This window comes from Monopterus albus, unplaced genomic scaffold, assembly GCF_001952655.1.
Source record: "Monopterus albus unplaced genomic scaffold, M_albus_1.0 scaffold40.1, whole genome shotgun sequence".
Lineage (NCBI taxonomy): Eukaryota > Metazoa > Chordata > Actinopteri > Synbranchiformes > Synbranchidae > Monopterus > Monopterus albus.
Window position 1 is genome coordinate 3,154,323 of NW_018127920.1, and position 16,302 is coordinate 3,170,624.

The window sequence follows — 16,302 nt, forward strand, 5'->3', positions numbered from 1 at the left end:
CACAGTTCACAGCAGGAGGAAAAACATATCCACAAAACTGGGCACAGTTGAAAAATTCTGCTGTTAAAATGGGACTGGTGGATGTCTGGAGATTATGATCATTCAGTGAGATCCTTAGACTATCTCATACTTTATTTGTTAGGAAAAAAAAGTGAGCAAGAGTTTGCGGGACTTGTATAAACTGAGATGATTCTGCATAGAAGTACTAGAACATACATACACCTCATTGTTTGAGCTTTAGGTCACATCTAAGGTGATAATTCACTGTTGTAATATTGCAGACAAGTCAAAAAACAAGGAAAAGCATGCCATGGGCTCTTGAAGTGAAAAGTGTTAGTGTATTCACCCAAACAGTGTGTTCATTCTCAGGCACAAAGGGAGTAAATAGAAATGGACGTGTGTGTGTGTGTGTGTGTGTGTGTGTGTGTGTGTGTGTGTGTGTGTGTCATTAAATTTATTCTGAGTTCCAGTGCCACTCGTTAGTGTTGCAGTGTTTTTATGTGAGGTACTGTACATACAGACTAAACTAGTGCCTTCTGCTCTGTTGTCCTAAAATTGAATTGAAGTTTTTTTTCTTGCAACTTTTGGAGAACTTGCATACAATATACCAGCCTAGACCACCTGTTTGAAAGTCATACTACACACCCATTAACCACACTCGTTCCACTTCACTACATAAAGGACTCACTACTTCCTGCACTGACATGTATGTATGTATGTTCTAGTACTTCTATGCAGAACCATCTCAGTTTGTACAAGTCCTGCAAACTTGTCATTGGATGTAAATCAAAAGGTATAGATTGGTACTATTTAAACAAATGGCCTTCCTACTAGACTGCTAAAATGGCAAAATTGTCATTACATTTACACCAGTGACGCTAAGAAAACAAAGTACACATTATATATATATACTCAAAATATTGTTATTGCAGTAGTATTGAGCTGTGTTTATCCTTTGTTTATGAAGATCTCAGAATGTGGTACAGGATGGTTAACAGAAGTATACATTCATTGTAAAGGTTGAGTTGTTCTTAGTGATTCACAGCTCCACAGGCTTCTGCTTGGTTTTGCCTATACTCACTGGAAGTAACTTGAAAATGAAACCCAGGAAAAAACACGTGTGTAGTCAAATTAACCACCACACAGTTGTGAGAGCACTTCTCCTGTGTGCACTTTCTAACAGCTCTGTTAAACAAGGTGTGGTTGCACCAGTTTCACCCTAGGTCAGCTTGTCATTCATCTTCACACAGAGGGCTCTGAGTATACAGTATGCTGGTGTAATGCAGGGCCACGTTGAGCCTCGTGAGCCCTTATTAAATCCTGTCCCCCTTTGCTCTCTCTACACTATATATCATTGTCAAGTAGAAAATATAAACATTTATTTAGTAATGTGCAGTTCTGAAACCATTATTCAATACTGTAATTGAATTGGAGTTGTTTTTATTGTTGTATTTTTGTAATTTGTGTGATATTTGTGATATGTGTGATTGTCTGGTTCTGTTTTACTATGTGAAGTGCATTGAATTTCCTTGTGTATGAAAGGTGACAACTATGTTAATAATCCATGGATCGTTTTGTTATTCATCAAGCTAAAATTCTGGCTTGTCAATTATAGAGGTTTGCTGTTTTTCTCTTTTGAAATATTACAAAGAATTGGAATACTTTTGGATTTTGGACAGTTGGTTAGACAAGCAAGCCGCTTGAAAACTTCAGTGTGTGTTCTTGTGCTACAGTATGATGGCAACTTTTCAGGCCCTTTGTAATCAATTAATACAAAAGGTTCTGAAGTGTTGCTTCAACAAAACAGATTTTAATGAAGATTCTTCATGTATTTAAATTTTAAGGGCTAACGGCTCCTATTGTTTTTTTTCCCAGGTTTGTTAGAGGAAAATAAAGTCCAAACACCAGCCTTCACTGATGCAGTACGACTATACCGCCAAGTTCACGGGCACTATGGCACCTGGGAAATGATGTGTGGTGTACCATCACAGGTATGCGCAGCAGTAGTAACATCTAACTGCCCTATGTCTGGTGGGGGTTGCCTTTTCTTTTTTTGTTGGAATGAAATGCAGTAACTCTGTCACAGATTAAATGTAGCACGCTACGTATGTCCCACATTGTAGTGGTTAGAACAGTAATTTCAAACCTCATGTAAACATGGGTTACATTAATCATATAAGTGCATATAAACACATTCCCCACATTCCTGTCTATTGTTTTCTTCCAATAACCTGGTATGTTGTGCAGGTAAACATGGTTAGACTACTTATTGTCTTAAGTGTTTCTATTTAAGACCTATTCATGTTTTGTGTACCCTGCAGGCTGATTTAAAATGCTGTCGCTACTGCCTTGAAGGCACGATCTGGTCCAGGTTTCTGTACCACTGGCACTGAACAGGTTTTTCTGGAAGTCGCAAACACAAAGTCATCACATCACAGACATGACTTATTGGATTCTAGACACGAGCGACTATTTAAATTTACAGGACTGCTAAATATGCCATGGTTTTGGCTGGTGTGAATTTCACACCCTAAAATTCCTCATACCTGGACAGCCACACAATTTGACTTTGAAACAGAACCTGTGTTCTCTAGTCATTTACTGAGGTAGAATAGCCTCTTTCTCTATTGGTAAAAATCTTGTCAGAGACTTAGTCTGCAAGTCAGTTTTTACACTCAGATTTAGGAGAATAAATTTATAACATTATCTGGTATTTGGTTTTGGAAATATTGATGTGTATCCTTCAAATGTTGTCTTTTTTCAGTCTGTGAGGCTGCATTACAGTGAAGTGACAATGTTTTCTTGAGTGTTGCTTAATGGAAAACTGGTCATCACATTATTTTAGAATTGTTTTGTTTTCGAAACATAATTTTCCCCTTAATATATCATTGTATAATGATATTGATGTATTTGTTTTAAAATCTCACAGTACGTTTGATACTCCCCAGTGTTTCCTAATCTGTAACCATCATTGTTCATGGGGTATTTTTTTATTTTTCACCAGCTACTAGTACATGCCATATGTTTTTAACCATACAAAGTGGTTGGTCATTCAGCACAACAAATGACACAAAACTCTGCTTCAAGAGAGGTAATTGAGGTTTCTTCTCTACAAAAAGGTCTGCCCAAAACTTAAAGGGAAACCACACCAGTTGTACACTGTGGGTTTCGTTTTTTATTTTTAGTTTTTGTCCTGCAGGGAGAACAAATATCTTGGTGGCTTAAAGCTACAACTCATTAACATGCACTATGTTTTGGGATGAGCCAGAGAGAAAATAAAAGATGGTAGAGCTACTAATAAAAATCTAGTCTAGTTATAAGTTTTGTATGTTGTGACTGTGGGTCCAGTGAGTTTTGTCGTGTTTACCATGTAGATCTTGTCCAACCTGGTGATGGAGGGTCTCCTGTCTGAACTGATGGAGCTCATCTCCCCCCGCCTCAAAGGCAAACTGCATGAGAGGCAAAGGAACTGGATGCTGGTAAGAAATCATTTCACACACATTCCACTTAGGCTTTGAGATACAAAGCCTAAGTGGAATAAATACAAATATTCAGTATGTGTTTTTTTTTTTAATATTGTTCATGCCTTACTCATTTTAATTCCCAAAAATTAACAAAATTTTCCATATGAAAGCATCGGAAATGGTATTTAGGACAGGGACAGTAAATAATACCAATTTTTAAAAAATGCTTACATCACATCACATGATGAACTTTGTCTTTTTCAGAGTTTTATTGATCAATTGAATTAATGGACAGTGCTAGTACGTCCAGTTCAAAACAAAAATCCTAAGTACTATAGAGGCTGTAAGTTTGGCTCACCTAAATTGAACTGCTAAGAAAACCGGAGGTTAAGGCTTTAAATATGTGTTTACTGTGTGTAGATCAGTGATGCCATATACAGCCTGGTGCAGGGGCAGTGTCAGGCCCAGTATGAGGTGGTGTTACAGAAGTGTGAGGCAACCCGCTCCTCTCTGGAAGCCTCCATACGCACAGACATGGACCAGATCATCACCTCCAAGGAGCATGTCACCAACAAGGTCAAAGGTTAGTGGCAGAGTGAGCGGTTTGCCTACTGAAATAAAGATATTTTGGATTAGATTTCTGTTTTTGTGTCTTTAAAGCTTTTCTGTGATGTTTGGGATGATTAAATGATTCTGTACTGTAAATGAAACCTACAGTATGGAGTCCAGAGTGTGCCACCAGTTACTTCAGGCAAAGTTATGTAAGGCATGAGAGCTTAACAGCTGAACAGACAGAGCTCCTGTTGCTGCTGTTACATCCTTAACTCACTGATGAAGTATGGTAGCTAGACACATAGAGTATGTAAATAGAATTGACAAAAGATAAACTTTGCTTCACCTGCAAACACATTTACATGCAGACTTACTGTATCTTACATCTGCCTGTGAGCTATTGCCACATTCTCTGCATATGTAGTGTTTACTAGTAGTCTGGTAGCCCATTATTCAAAACTAAGAGGAAAGTTTTGACTTGAAGATTGAGGTCGAAACGTCAGCGTTTTTAATAGGACTAAATCATGTCAGCTTGTAGCATGTCATCAATCCTCTCATTTTTGAATCAGTTTGACCTGACACTTGTTTTTAGGTGAGCACTTCCCATTAATGCCACACAGTGGAAAACCAGTAGCAGCATTCCTCCCCCTCTGTCAGCGATGGAACATTTCAGCTGCAGCTGTGTTACAGTGGCAGTATTGAAGAAAATAGTAAATGTAGTAGCAAGATAAGAAGACATCAATTACTCAGCGGAATACCATATAGGCAGAGGACCATTAAAGCCAAGGGAGGAATAAGCCACCAAAACACACTATAGCATAGAAAGTATATTTGAATTTATTAGACTCAATAATATCTGCTATAAAATCTGACAATTTTTTTTTTTTTGCAATACTGTGGCCCATTCGTGCTCAGAAATATTAGTGTTATCCAACCAAATCTTGTTTTAATTACCAGCATTTTAAAGTGAAGAAGAGATTTGTTTTAAAATGGTGACCCAGGTTGTAAACCACCATCTCTTTCACAGCGGTGATTCTCCCCAAAGCCGAGAAGCTGTTGAAGGTGAGCATCGAGCCCTACATCAGCTCTATCCTAGATGCCCTGATGGAGCCCACCAGCCGAGGCTTCTCTGAGGTCCGGGATGTGTTTTTCAGAGAGCTAGTGGACCTGAGCAAGAACACCCTCAATGAAGGCACCAAGGAGGCCATGGCACAGGTTAGGATGTAGAGGAGGTGGTTAAGGATAAACTAGTGTGGCTGAGAGATGTTGCCATGACTGCAACATAACTGATAATGCAGGCGATCCGACCTTTTGAGGGCAAAATGCTTTAAGAACTGGTAGCAGCATCAGCTGTTGACTTGAAGTCTGTATAACTGTGAAAACAAAACCATTTCAATAGTCCAGTATGGTGTTGAAATGTTTTGTCTTCTTTGCCATCCCTCTCTTCTTCTCAGCACATGGAGAAGATCTCAATGCTGGCCTTCCATCCAGTCAAGATGCAGGGCTGCTACAAGAGGGTGGAGCAGCTCAGTCTGGAAGGTCTGCAGCAGAGATTTGATGTCTCCAGCCCTTCAGTGTTCATCCAGAGAGCCCAGATCCTTATGAGAGAGGTGAAGCTCGGATACCTCAACTGTCTGTCACTTAGTTTTTCAGCTGGATGTAGTCTAGTTTACATTATGGGTTTTAAATGGGGCACTGTATTGACCACAGTTAGAGCTTCCAGTATTAAAGGATAGTTCCAGATTATTATAACACTGGGTCTTATTTTTATAATTTTTGAGGTTTTTCAAATCATTTTTTCTGTCCATTACAATAACACTTTACTTACTTTACTTACCAAGTTTACTGGTGACATGTGGGAATATGACTTCACTACAAAGGCAGTCTGACCGGTTATAAACCAACCAACTGTTATCTAAACATCTACTTGGAGTTACTGTAAAACCCGAAGTTAGTACACCTAAATTGTCAGTAATAATCCCTTATTGCACAAGAAAACTGTGCACATGCATGCATGCATAGTTTGTTGAAGCCCATCCCCAAACAGTCGTCTTAGTGTAACTAGTCACAGCAGGCCTCAAGCTTCAGGTTTCTACACATGCTACACTTTGCATGGGACAGTGATACTTTGTCTTCTTTCCAAAAACAAACACAACAGCCAGTGTACTAACTACCATTTGAGAGTGAATGGTATAACTTTAGTGGTTCTGCCCTGCTCTGTACTAAAATACAGGGGATAAACTACATGGATCTTAAATGAGTGAGGAGACTGACCCTTTACTGGGACCTGTTAGCTATGGCTTTGGATGTTTTTGCATCATTACAGAATTAGCCTATTGCCATGTAAAAATCTAGTCCACATAAGACCCTTTTGAGGATTTCTCGTGTTTGTATAAGACAGATGGAAACATTTAAAAGTCAGCTAGAAACTGAATTTGCAGCCAACTAGGTTTCTGATTAGCTAGCTAATACAGTTTTCTGATGATGGTCATCATTTGAGCTGACAAATCAACAGTTGCTTGCTAGAAATGAAAAGCTGCTTTCATCAGCTATACTAAGAATTTGAATGGTGTCTTTGTCCCTGGTATCTTTAGTATTTTTGTAACACAAAATGGTTTCATTTTGCAGCACTGTGAAAAGAAAAGCTGAAATGTGCATGAACTGATGTCAGAAGCTGCCCTCAGGTGAACTTTGAGGTCTGCAGTCGTTCAAAATAAGAACAGTGTCGCTGGAAATCTAAATGCTCACTGACTTGTAGTAGTACTGTCATAGTCATTATTCACTGCCGAACATGTATCAGAGACTTTTTATATGTTTTTTTTTTCAGTTCCATTATCTTCAGTATCTTTTTTTCATTTCTACCAAAGGAATAAGTGCTTTAAAAACTTTGGATAATCCACAGAAAAAAACTAGAGAAACATGGACACTCTGTCTGTAAATTGTTGAATTTTGTTAATGTCTTTTCTCAATGGTGATTCAGCAAACTGAATTCCATTTCCCCACCGTTGTGTAGAGGTTAACACAGAGCTCTCAGACAGCTATCTAATGAAGCTGGACAAATAATACCAAAAACTATCTGCACCGATATCATTAAAACAATCTGAGATTATCTGACATAGTCCTTGAGTATGTTTTAATTCTAATTCAGATACAAGTAAAATCGGGGCAGTGAGACAGTGAAGAATAAGACGATTTCCTAGTATCAACAATATCTCTAAAAATTTAGGTTAAAACATGGTTTTCACCCTGGAATGGTGCTAAACGTTTATGTGACATATGTCTTTAAATACTGGAAAATCCTTATAATTCATATATGTTACAATTTAGAGCACAGGGCATTCAGACTTGCCCACATGGAAATAAGTCTCAGAAAAGAGATCCAAGAGGCAAGCATTCTGCCGTTCACCTCCCACTCCCAAAATGGAGAAATCATTAATCCTGACCCCTTCAGTGGTGCTTGGGGCCACAGGAGGGGATCCACACATCAACTTAGGGTCATTCAGAGTTTAAGTACTGTTTAGAACTACATATAATCGAGCTGTCAGGTCTTTTCTTGAGAACCACATTTAAAAGTCTGACTAGCGTATGCACTTAGTCCTTGGTGTTTAGAACTTCAGCACAAAATGATCACCCCTCCTGCCAGTCATTACATAAATGGAAGGTTGCATGTTTACATAAGAACAGACATGTTTGAGATTGTAACAGTCATGGTGCTAATTGGTGCTATCTTCAAATCTTATGTAGTTGTATTCATAAAAACTGTAAATGTACATTTGAGCCAACATTTGCAAGTTACCTAATATGCCCTCTTTATGCTATTCACCAAAAAGCTGCCAAGCTATCAGGTTTCAGTAGAACTCTGTATGACACGTTGTGCATCACTGGGTTCTTGGATTCAGGACCTTACAGTGAACTTAACAGAGGGTGACTGCAGGTTGACCAGTAAATGGATCAAAGGAAATAATGAGGTCAATATTTCAGTTTTGCTGCCACAGGGAATCATTTGATTATTAGTGAAATACTTAATACCACAAAAGCTCAGTGGGGTGATTTGAATTTTTTTTTTTTTTATTCCCCTGGTTTGTTCTCCTTATTTAAACTGTACAGTAGCTTCCCTTTGCTGAGAGTTTGGGGAGGGCCTGGGTGAGGTCTAGCTTGTGTTGACAACTGCAGGCACAGTAGAACTGAAGAAACATGAGTGCCCTCTAATGGTGATTCAGTAACTCAGGAGAGCAGTGCATAAACGGGAACTCTAAGTATTTGATATCTGTATACAGGCACGTGATGGCTCAGGGTTGAATTCATGTATTATCATATTTTCACCCCTGAATTTGTTTCACTAGATGTTCCTTCATATGTCAGTCACTTACTCACCACTTAAATATCTTGTAAAGTTTGAGCTATAAATATTGATTGTGTTTCAGAGCATGTTAACCCCCCCAAAAGAGTAAATATTTAAAATGAAACTAATGCAGTCTCTGTAATGTAACACATTGGCCTCTCTCTTTTTGTACGTGTGTCCACAGCAAATGGATAATGCAGTGTATACATTTGAGCAGATCCTTCATCAGAGTCTGGAGTCTCAAGGTACTGAGGAACTCTGTAAGATCATTCAGCGCTGCCAGGACATAGTCATTAAGGTAAAACACAAATGAACAGGTTAGAAGATTATCACTGGAAACACTTAATAGGAGCAGGGAGATTTCACTTGACTCCGACTGTCATAGTAGGAAAAGCACAGATGTTACTAGTAACATTACCAACAGCTATGTTCTAGCCCATTGCAACATGACAGTGATCCAGCATGAACAACAGCAGGACCCTGAAACAGAAGCAGCTACATGTAATACAGCCATCATTCATTTGATTATTTACTACTGTGCTTTTCCTACCTCACATGTCTAAATGCTACGGGGATAAAATCCTCTCAATGTGTATTCTGTGACTTACATATACAGTCAAGGTTACAAATGTGGTTCAGTAATCTACAAATAAAATCAAGATTTACAGATATGAACATGTTTGAGAACAGTTTTTGTGTGCAGTTCCTTAAAATACGTTTACAGATGGCTAGATGCATGTGCACAGATCACCTGCCTTGCAGACCACATGATACTTGCATGCGAGATTTTCAGAAGATTTTCTCCTCTCAGATCCTCAAACTTGTGCTGTATTTAAGGACGGATGGAAAAACTTGGACATTTGGCTTTTTCCGGAGATAAAATTGCTAGTCACCTCTTGATCAGACTTTAAATACATATTTTAATGTGGACTATTCCAATGTCATGTGGCTTTATCTTCATTTTAATCAGAACATGCCTGTATTGTATTTTAAATATCAGTGTTTAAGGTGATGCCAGAGGGTAACTAGGCAGCACTTAGTGAAAATTTCATTTTCCTGAAGCCTAAGATGACAACTTTAAATGTCTCATTTTATATGACCAATATTCTGAAACTACATATTTGGTTTCCTATCAGAAGATTTAGAAAGGTCTGGCAATCAGGAAGCTGAAACTAAGAAATTATCAACCTTTTTTCTTGCAAAGTGACTTGAAAGATGACTAGGTTATCTGAATAGTTTCAGATACATTTTCTTGTGGTCAGCTAGTGAGCTTACAATTCTAGCTCCATTGTAGTTAGTTTATTGCACCACTGAGGATAAACAGTATTTCTCTGGGTGTCAGCAATTATTTTGAAAAAACAAATGTCTTTGAAATTGTTTTTTCCTTTTTGTTCAGAAATATGACTATGACAGCAGCACAGTGAGGAAGCGTTTCTTCCGTGAGGCTCTCCTCCAGATCTTCATCCCCTACATGCTGAAGCAGCTCAGCCCTTCCTGTGCCTCGGTGAGTCTCAGAGCACTGAGTCATCAAAAACCTGAAAGATTAATGGAAATATATACATTTATGTGTTCCGTCCTTATACAATGTGTATTGCCAGTGCTGTTTATGTATTGTGTGTATTTGGGTGTGTCAAATAGAGCCCAGTGGATTCAGGATTTTTAAGGCTTTTTGAGGATCCCTTGCATATAGTTATTTGCCAAATAACTATATACAACTTGGCCAAATAAGCACATGTTGATTTCTAGTGTTTTTCTGCTGGTCTAATAACCCCTCTAACATTACTGGTTCTAGCCAGTTGTTTAGACACTGGCTCAAAGTGTTGTGTTACTGTAAGTTTGAAAAGACTCTGTCTCAGCTTTGAGCTTTTGAGACAAACTGGTCTTGTATCCTAGGAGAAACTCATGTGTTTTCTAATGCACCAACTGTACTGGCATGTAAGGATGTTTACCAATTATGTCATTTAGGCAGAATGGGTACAGCAGTATAAATTAACAGCCCCTGACAAGCTGTAGCATTAGCTAGCAAGCTAGCTTTGTGGCTAATTAATGTAGCAACAAATAACCTGCAAGTATATATTTTATAGCAGCTTCAAGTAGCTTAAATCAGCCGGTTAAACTTGGCTGTTGATGTATTGATTGGGCTCAAATGTCAAAGTGTACCAAGTATCTCAATGAAGGTGAAACATGTGTAACAACATACTGTGTGCCTGACAGATGGCTGGGTGTATATATGAGGTTGACTGTCAGATCAGTAATAGAACAGTACTCACCAAAAAATGGCTGACTCCCTGAGTAAGACAAGTTACATCCTGAAATGTAATGACAAGATTTAGAAAGTGTTAAAATGCAATACTGATTGGATGTTGAAACATGTTATTGTCGATGTCAGGAGCTTCCACGTTTCCAGGAGCTGATCTTTGAGGACTTTTCTCGATTCATCCTGGTAGAGAACATCTTTGAGGAGGTGGTGCTACACTCTGTCATGAAGGACATCATGATGGGTCAGTCTGCTCAAGTGTTATTCATACTGTCTGTTTCTGTACTACTGTGGATCATGATGCTGCCATACTGAGCTCCTTGCCTGTGACTTACTGTTGGCCAGTCTGGAAAGAAGACCTTCTGTATGTCTAAGCCTCATTTGTCAGACTGGAGACATTTTTCTCTTCCCCCCTTTCAAAAAACCAAAAGCTTGTCGCCCATGTGTTGTAGTGATTTGGTTTAATACTGTTCATCTCAAAATACTTTGACATGTTACTTGTAGTCATGAGTAAATAAGATGGATGCATGTTTCCATTGCACAGAGTATGTGGGGTTTCATATTGGACATTGTTGTGACAGCTGGCAACACAGTGCATCCAGATCTCTTATAGAAACAAACCTTTAGAAGTTATTGCCATACTGCACGTTGACATTGTGTATTATGGCCCCCTAGTTCATAGTTGGTCATATTGACTCTTTTCACCGTCTTGAGGTGCAGTATATTCACCCAGCTAAAACACACTGACATATTAATGAGACAAATCCCACCTAGTTTCTTCAGAGTAGAAACCTACAGAGTGTACTCTTGTCTGAGATGAGACCCTATTTTCAAATTTTCAGTGCGACCACCAGATTAAGGGTAGCTCCGACAGGCTGATATTTTCCTGACCATGACATTTGCTTTGTCCATCTGTGTGGTATTTTGCTCAGTGCAGAACACATGGTGGGAAAAGAGGAACCCAAAAAAACAGTTTAGCATCAGCATCAAAATGAACTTTCAGTGTGGTTAAAGCAGGGAGGTCTGTAAATCAGTCTACGTTAATCTAAAAGGAGCATGATTGATTCTGACAGTGTTTGGTGTCCTCAGCTGCTTTAGACTCTATGAAAAGCTTCTCCGTCTGTTCGTTAATCCCTGCGGCATCTGAAGGCAGCAGGACAGATGTTCATAAATCTGCTGAAGTCAGAGCATAATGTCATAGTCCACAGCCTCCCACTGTGTTTACCTTCACTAAATCATTTGCAAATTACACCAAGCTGCTACAAAGTAACACTCAACTTGTTCACCGCATATCTGATGTGTGTAGTCTGATTACCAGATGTGCCTTATGACTTACTTTCCAACTTTGTTTTGCTATTTTTTTTTCAGCAATTTTCTTAATGTATTGCATTATGCTACAAACCCTACAATGTTTTGCTGTATAACTATTTGCTGCATGAGATACAGTAGAAGTACAGCTGCTTCACTAGCCTTTTTTCATTCTTTATATTATCATTGTTCTAATTAACTGTGTATAAACAAACACACTCATTTGGTGCAGTGTGGTCACAGTGTGCACCTTCCATGGAACAAGGTTTCCTGAAGAAACCCCTGTCCAATTGTTGAGCTACTGTTGTTGTGACTAGCTCAGCTGTGGATGACACCAGTACAGTGATTGGCTGTGAGTGTGTATAGTAATCCCCAGATCCTCTGCTCTTTGCACTGCTGCACCTACGGTACATGAACCAAAAGAGTTTGGGAAAGCTCACACAGACTGTGCTCCCAGGACATACCACTTTAGGTCCTGTTTGTGTCTGTTAAGCTGATTAACAGTCCCTTTGTTTTTCTTGTCAAATTGTTATAGTGTAGTAAAAAAAAAAAGAAAAAGTGTGATCAAAACAATTTAAAAATGAGATAATCTTATTGTCTCTAGGAATCAACCTTTTTTCCCAACACAATTGGTATTAACAAAACCATTATAGCCACAACAACACTCCAGACAAAACAAATGAGATTAACCTCTTATTGGCCATAAAACATAACAATAACCAAACATCAAATATCAGAAATCTATCTTTTATACCCATTGTCTAACAGCCAGAGTTTGATCAAACAGTTTTTTGGTCTCAACATATTTTGGCCTCCACATTCACCTGTTCTACTTAATGATTTAAATTATCCGCTCAGTCTTATACACTTACTGACCAATTTATTAGGTACACCTGTACAGTTGTATGCACTTCAATGCAACACTTCTGCCTTAACATCTGTGTTGAAGCTCAGTGTTTCAGATTTTTGTGACATAAATGTATAAATTATTATAAATTATATGTTTATTATTGAGGTCGTAGTTAAAGTTGGCATTGTACTGGACTACGTTATTTTCAGACGTGTTCCTGATATTCTGACCCTCATGTATGTAGCTGGGTAGGACAAAAATATATCATCACCTATCATTAAATTCGTATATTTATGACAATTTCACAAACATTTTGAGCTTCATAAACACAGATGTTAAGGTGGAAGTGTTGCAGTGAATAGCATAGTGGCTGTAAGTGTATTTTTACACTTGCAGTTCACAGTAGCTCTCCTGTTAACCAGTTTATTTTGCTTTATCGTATTTTCTATAGCTATTGTGCTTTCCAGTTATGACTGAAAAAAATCTGAGACCTCAGATGAAATAGAATTTTTGAAAGGATTTTATATAATTGTGTGCTTTCTGTAATTTAGGACTTGATTTTCACCTGGCTCTACTGATTAATCAAGACATAATTGAAATTAAAATGCTGGAAGTGTATCAACATTATACTGTCTGCATTAATACTAGCTGATCTAGTCCTTTCCAGGAAATGTCCTACAAAATTACACCGAGTTCCTTTAGGAGGAATGTTTTTAAAGAAAATTACAAGACCCCTGAAGATAAGACTACTAACTACTTAAGAATCAACTACAATTTGTCTTTGTTTTGTTTGTAATTTTATCAGTTAATTTACAGTTTTTTTTCCCCTTTATGACTTGCATTGAAACCTCTTTTCTCTGCCTGTAGCTGTGAAGGAAGCAGCAGTCCAAAGGAGACACAACTTGTACAGGGACAGCATTGTCCTTAGTAACAGCGACCCCAGCCTGCACCTACTGGGAGAAAACCCCATCGACTGGGCTGGGGAGTATGGAGCAGGAGAGCATGCTGAAGGTGAAGGCGGAGAGTCTCACAAGAAGAGGAGGATGAAGCAGGTTGTGTCCATGATCCAGGTGGAAGGCACCTCTGTCCTGCCCAACGAGTCATGCATGGAGGTGCCTAGTGTGGACAAGATCCCGGAGAGGGACGAGGAGCAGGAGAAGGATCGAGATGGGGAAGAGAACAAAGATGATAAAGCTTCTCCTGAGCAGACTGGATGTGCAGGTCCCAAAACTACAGAGAACCCCACAGAGTTGTCAAATGGCTCTGTCTTAAAGGAAGAGGAAGCCAAACCAGAGGAGCAGGTCCCACTGAAGGATGAATCAGCTGCAAAAGGTGCTTCAGTCTTAGAACCAAATAGAGGTGAAGACAGCCAGCCAATGATAGAGGAGCAAGCACCCTCCAATCAGGAGGCTTCAGAGGAGGCATTGCCACCACTGCCACATCCTCCCAAGGAAAGCCCATCTGGCTCTACAGAAACACAGAGCCCTCCGGAGGTGACATCTGATTCACCTCCAGCTCCACATGACGACAGCGGTTTCCTGTCCCCTACAAGTGAAGGGGCCGAGGTGGCCCCTAGCAGAGCGGCCTCGCTACCCGCAGAGGAGCACGAGGAGGTGAAGGAGACGAGTGTTGCTGTTGCACCAGAAGCAGAGACCAAAATCAGTGACTCTGAGCCCAGAGATCAGTGATGAAATGATTTCCATGATTTTGACCAAAACTCAATCCTGCCATTTTGTTTGGTTTTATTTTGTTATTTCAAATTTAATCACAGTCTTCAGTTTCCACAGGTTTCAGGCATGTAATCACTCGGCACGTTATTTTCACTGAGCAGGGCTCTGGTGTTGTTCTGAACAAGTTTCATACCTTTTGGATCTTACAGGAAATCTTCAGCTAACTCTGAGCTTTCAAACCACACAGGTTCCACACCGTTTTCTCTTCACCTGGTATAATTGTGAGCACAGTGAATGGCCTCGAGTCCCCTAGTGGTGTGTTATAAACACATGGCAAGTTGCAAGAACACCCCAGTTGAGGAGCATTTAGTGAGACTCAGTGAGGTCATCACAAATCAAGTGTGACAACATCCAGAATGCTTGTTAGTTTTTTACTGAACCACATGAGTTAAAGTCTTAAAGGTTTTTTCCCTTCAATCTTGCATTACAGTTCCTTAACTGTCTCGATGTACACACTGACATTTTATGACTTGACTTGCTTTGTGTTGGTGTGAGTAATATTATTTCATGTTTACCCCTTTAAAAAGATATTTTGTGTATATTATGTATAAATTCTTCTATGGACCAGCGAATCACCGCAGTGTAATTTTTATTTCTATAATTCCATCAGTGCCTCTGCTTATCTCCCCAGCCCATTTTATTTATTTATCACTTATTTTTGTCCCGTTTACTTTTAGATTTATTTTACTATAGTGAGATACAAATATTTGTTATTGATAATAAATCATTATTGATGAAATATCAGTCTTCGTGGTGTTTGTTGTTTTTACTCAAGGAATAGTAGGTGTGTGTGTGACTGTTCCACTTACAAATCAATTTTGCTCATTCTCTTTAGCACACACACTTTTTTTAAAAATTTAACTAACCATAAGATCAGGCTAACAGACTGTAGAAATCACCATTTCACTCAGACTCCCCAAGTAGTTGAGTAGTCAGAGTGAACAGCCTATTGATTTTTCCTGGATGTTTCTGGCCTTGCTCATAGAATATTCTGACTTGTTAAGCAGATTTTTATATTTAACCAGGGGAATACCACTGAGTTTAGAAACCTTTTACAATGGAGCCCTGACTAGGACAGCAGACAAAACTATACAATAATACAGTAACAGCTGCATCCCATTTAATTGACCCACAGTTAGCAGGCTAGGTAAACAGAAGTGGGTGCTTTGTTCCTTACCAACATGAGGAAGCTGAGGGAAGCTACTTGACTGTTGATTGGGTAGAGCATGAGGCTACGTTTGCTCTCAACGTGCCGTGGAGCTTGTACTGATATATTTGGTAGCTGGTGAGACTGGAAACCTCTGGATGCCGAACCTGTGGGTGCTGGTTCTGGGATCGGAGTACCTGGAGAGAACCCACGCAGACACAGAACATGCCAGAAAGGCCCCGGGTCGGGCCAGGCTTGAACCCTGAGAACTCAACAACCTCTTCATCTAAATTATCAACATGTTTCTTAGACTCCATCTTGACCAAGCTGCTCAAAGACATTTTACCCATGTTTATCAACATGTCCATATTAGATATGATCAACCTCTCTCTTTTAAACAGGCCAAGTTCCGCAGACTTTTAAGGTTGCTGTAATTAAACCTCTACTTAAAAAGCCTACTCTTGACCCAGGTGTTCTAGGCAATTATAGACCAATATCCAATCTCCCCTTTATTTCTAAAATCTTTGAAAAAAGCTGCTGCAAAGCAGTTATGTGACCATTTGCACATGAGTGACTTGTTTGAGGATTTTCAGTCTGGTTTTAAAGTCCATCACAGTACAGAAACTGCACTGGTGAAGGGTCAAAACATTTA

The 16,302-nt window shown here is 39.2% G+C and overlaps 1 protein-coding gene across 1 annotated transcript in view; it reads left to right on the plus strand.

Annotated features, from left to right (window-relative positions):
- The window catches only part of niban2b (niban apoptosis regulator 2b), a 32,482-nt gene extending 17,235 nt beyond the window's left edge, over positions 1-15,247 (plus strand). The window contains exons 6-14 of the mRNA XM_020599230.1: positions 1,876-1,991; positions 3,375-3,479; positions 3,885-4,047; positions 5,044-5,231; positions 5,471-5,626; positions 8,543-8,656; positions 9,755-9,862; positions 10,748-10,859; positions 13,641-15,247. Coding sequence (XP_020454886.1) covers positions 1,876-1,991; positions 3,375-3,479; positions 3,885-4,047; positions 5,044-5,231; positions 5,471-5,626; positions 8,543-8,656; positions 9,755-9,862; positions 10,748-10,859; positions 13,641-14,461 — 1,883 coding nt within the window. The 3' untranslated portion in view covers positions 14,462-15,247. The remainder of the gene's footprint in view (positions 1-1,875; positions 1,992-3,374; positions 3,480-3,884; positions 4,048-5,043; positions 5,232-5,470; positions 5,627-8,542; positions 8,657-9,754; positions 9,863-10,747; positions 10,860-13,640) is intronic.
- Positions 15,248-16,302: the final 1,055 nt, after the last annotated feature.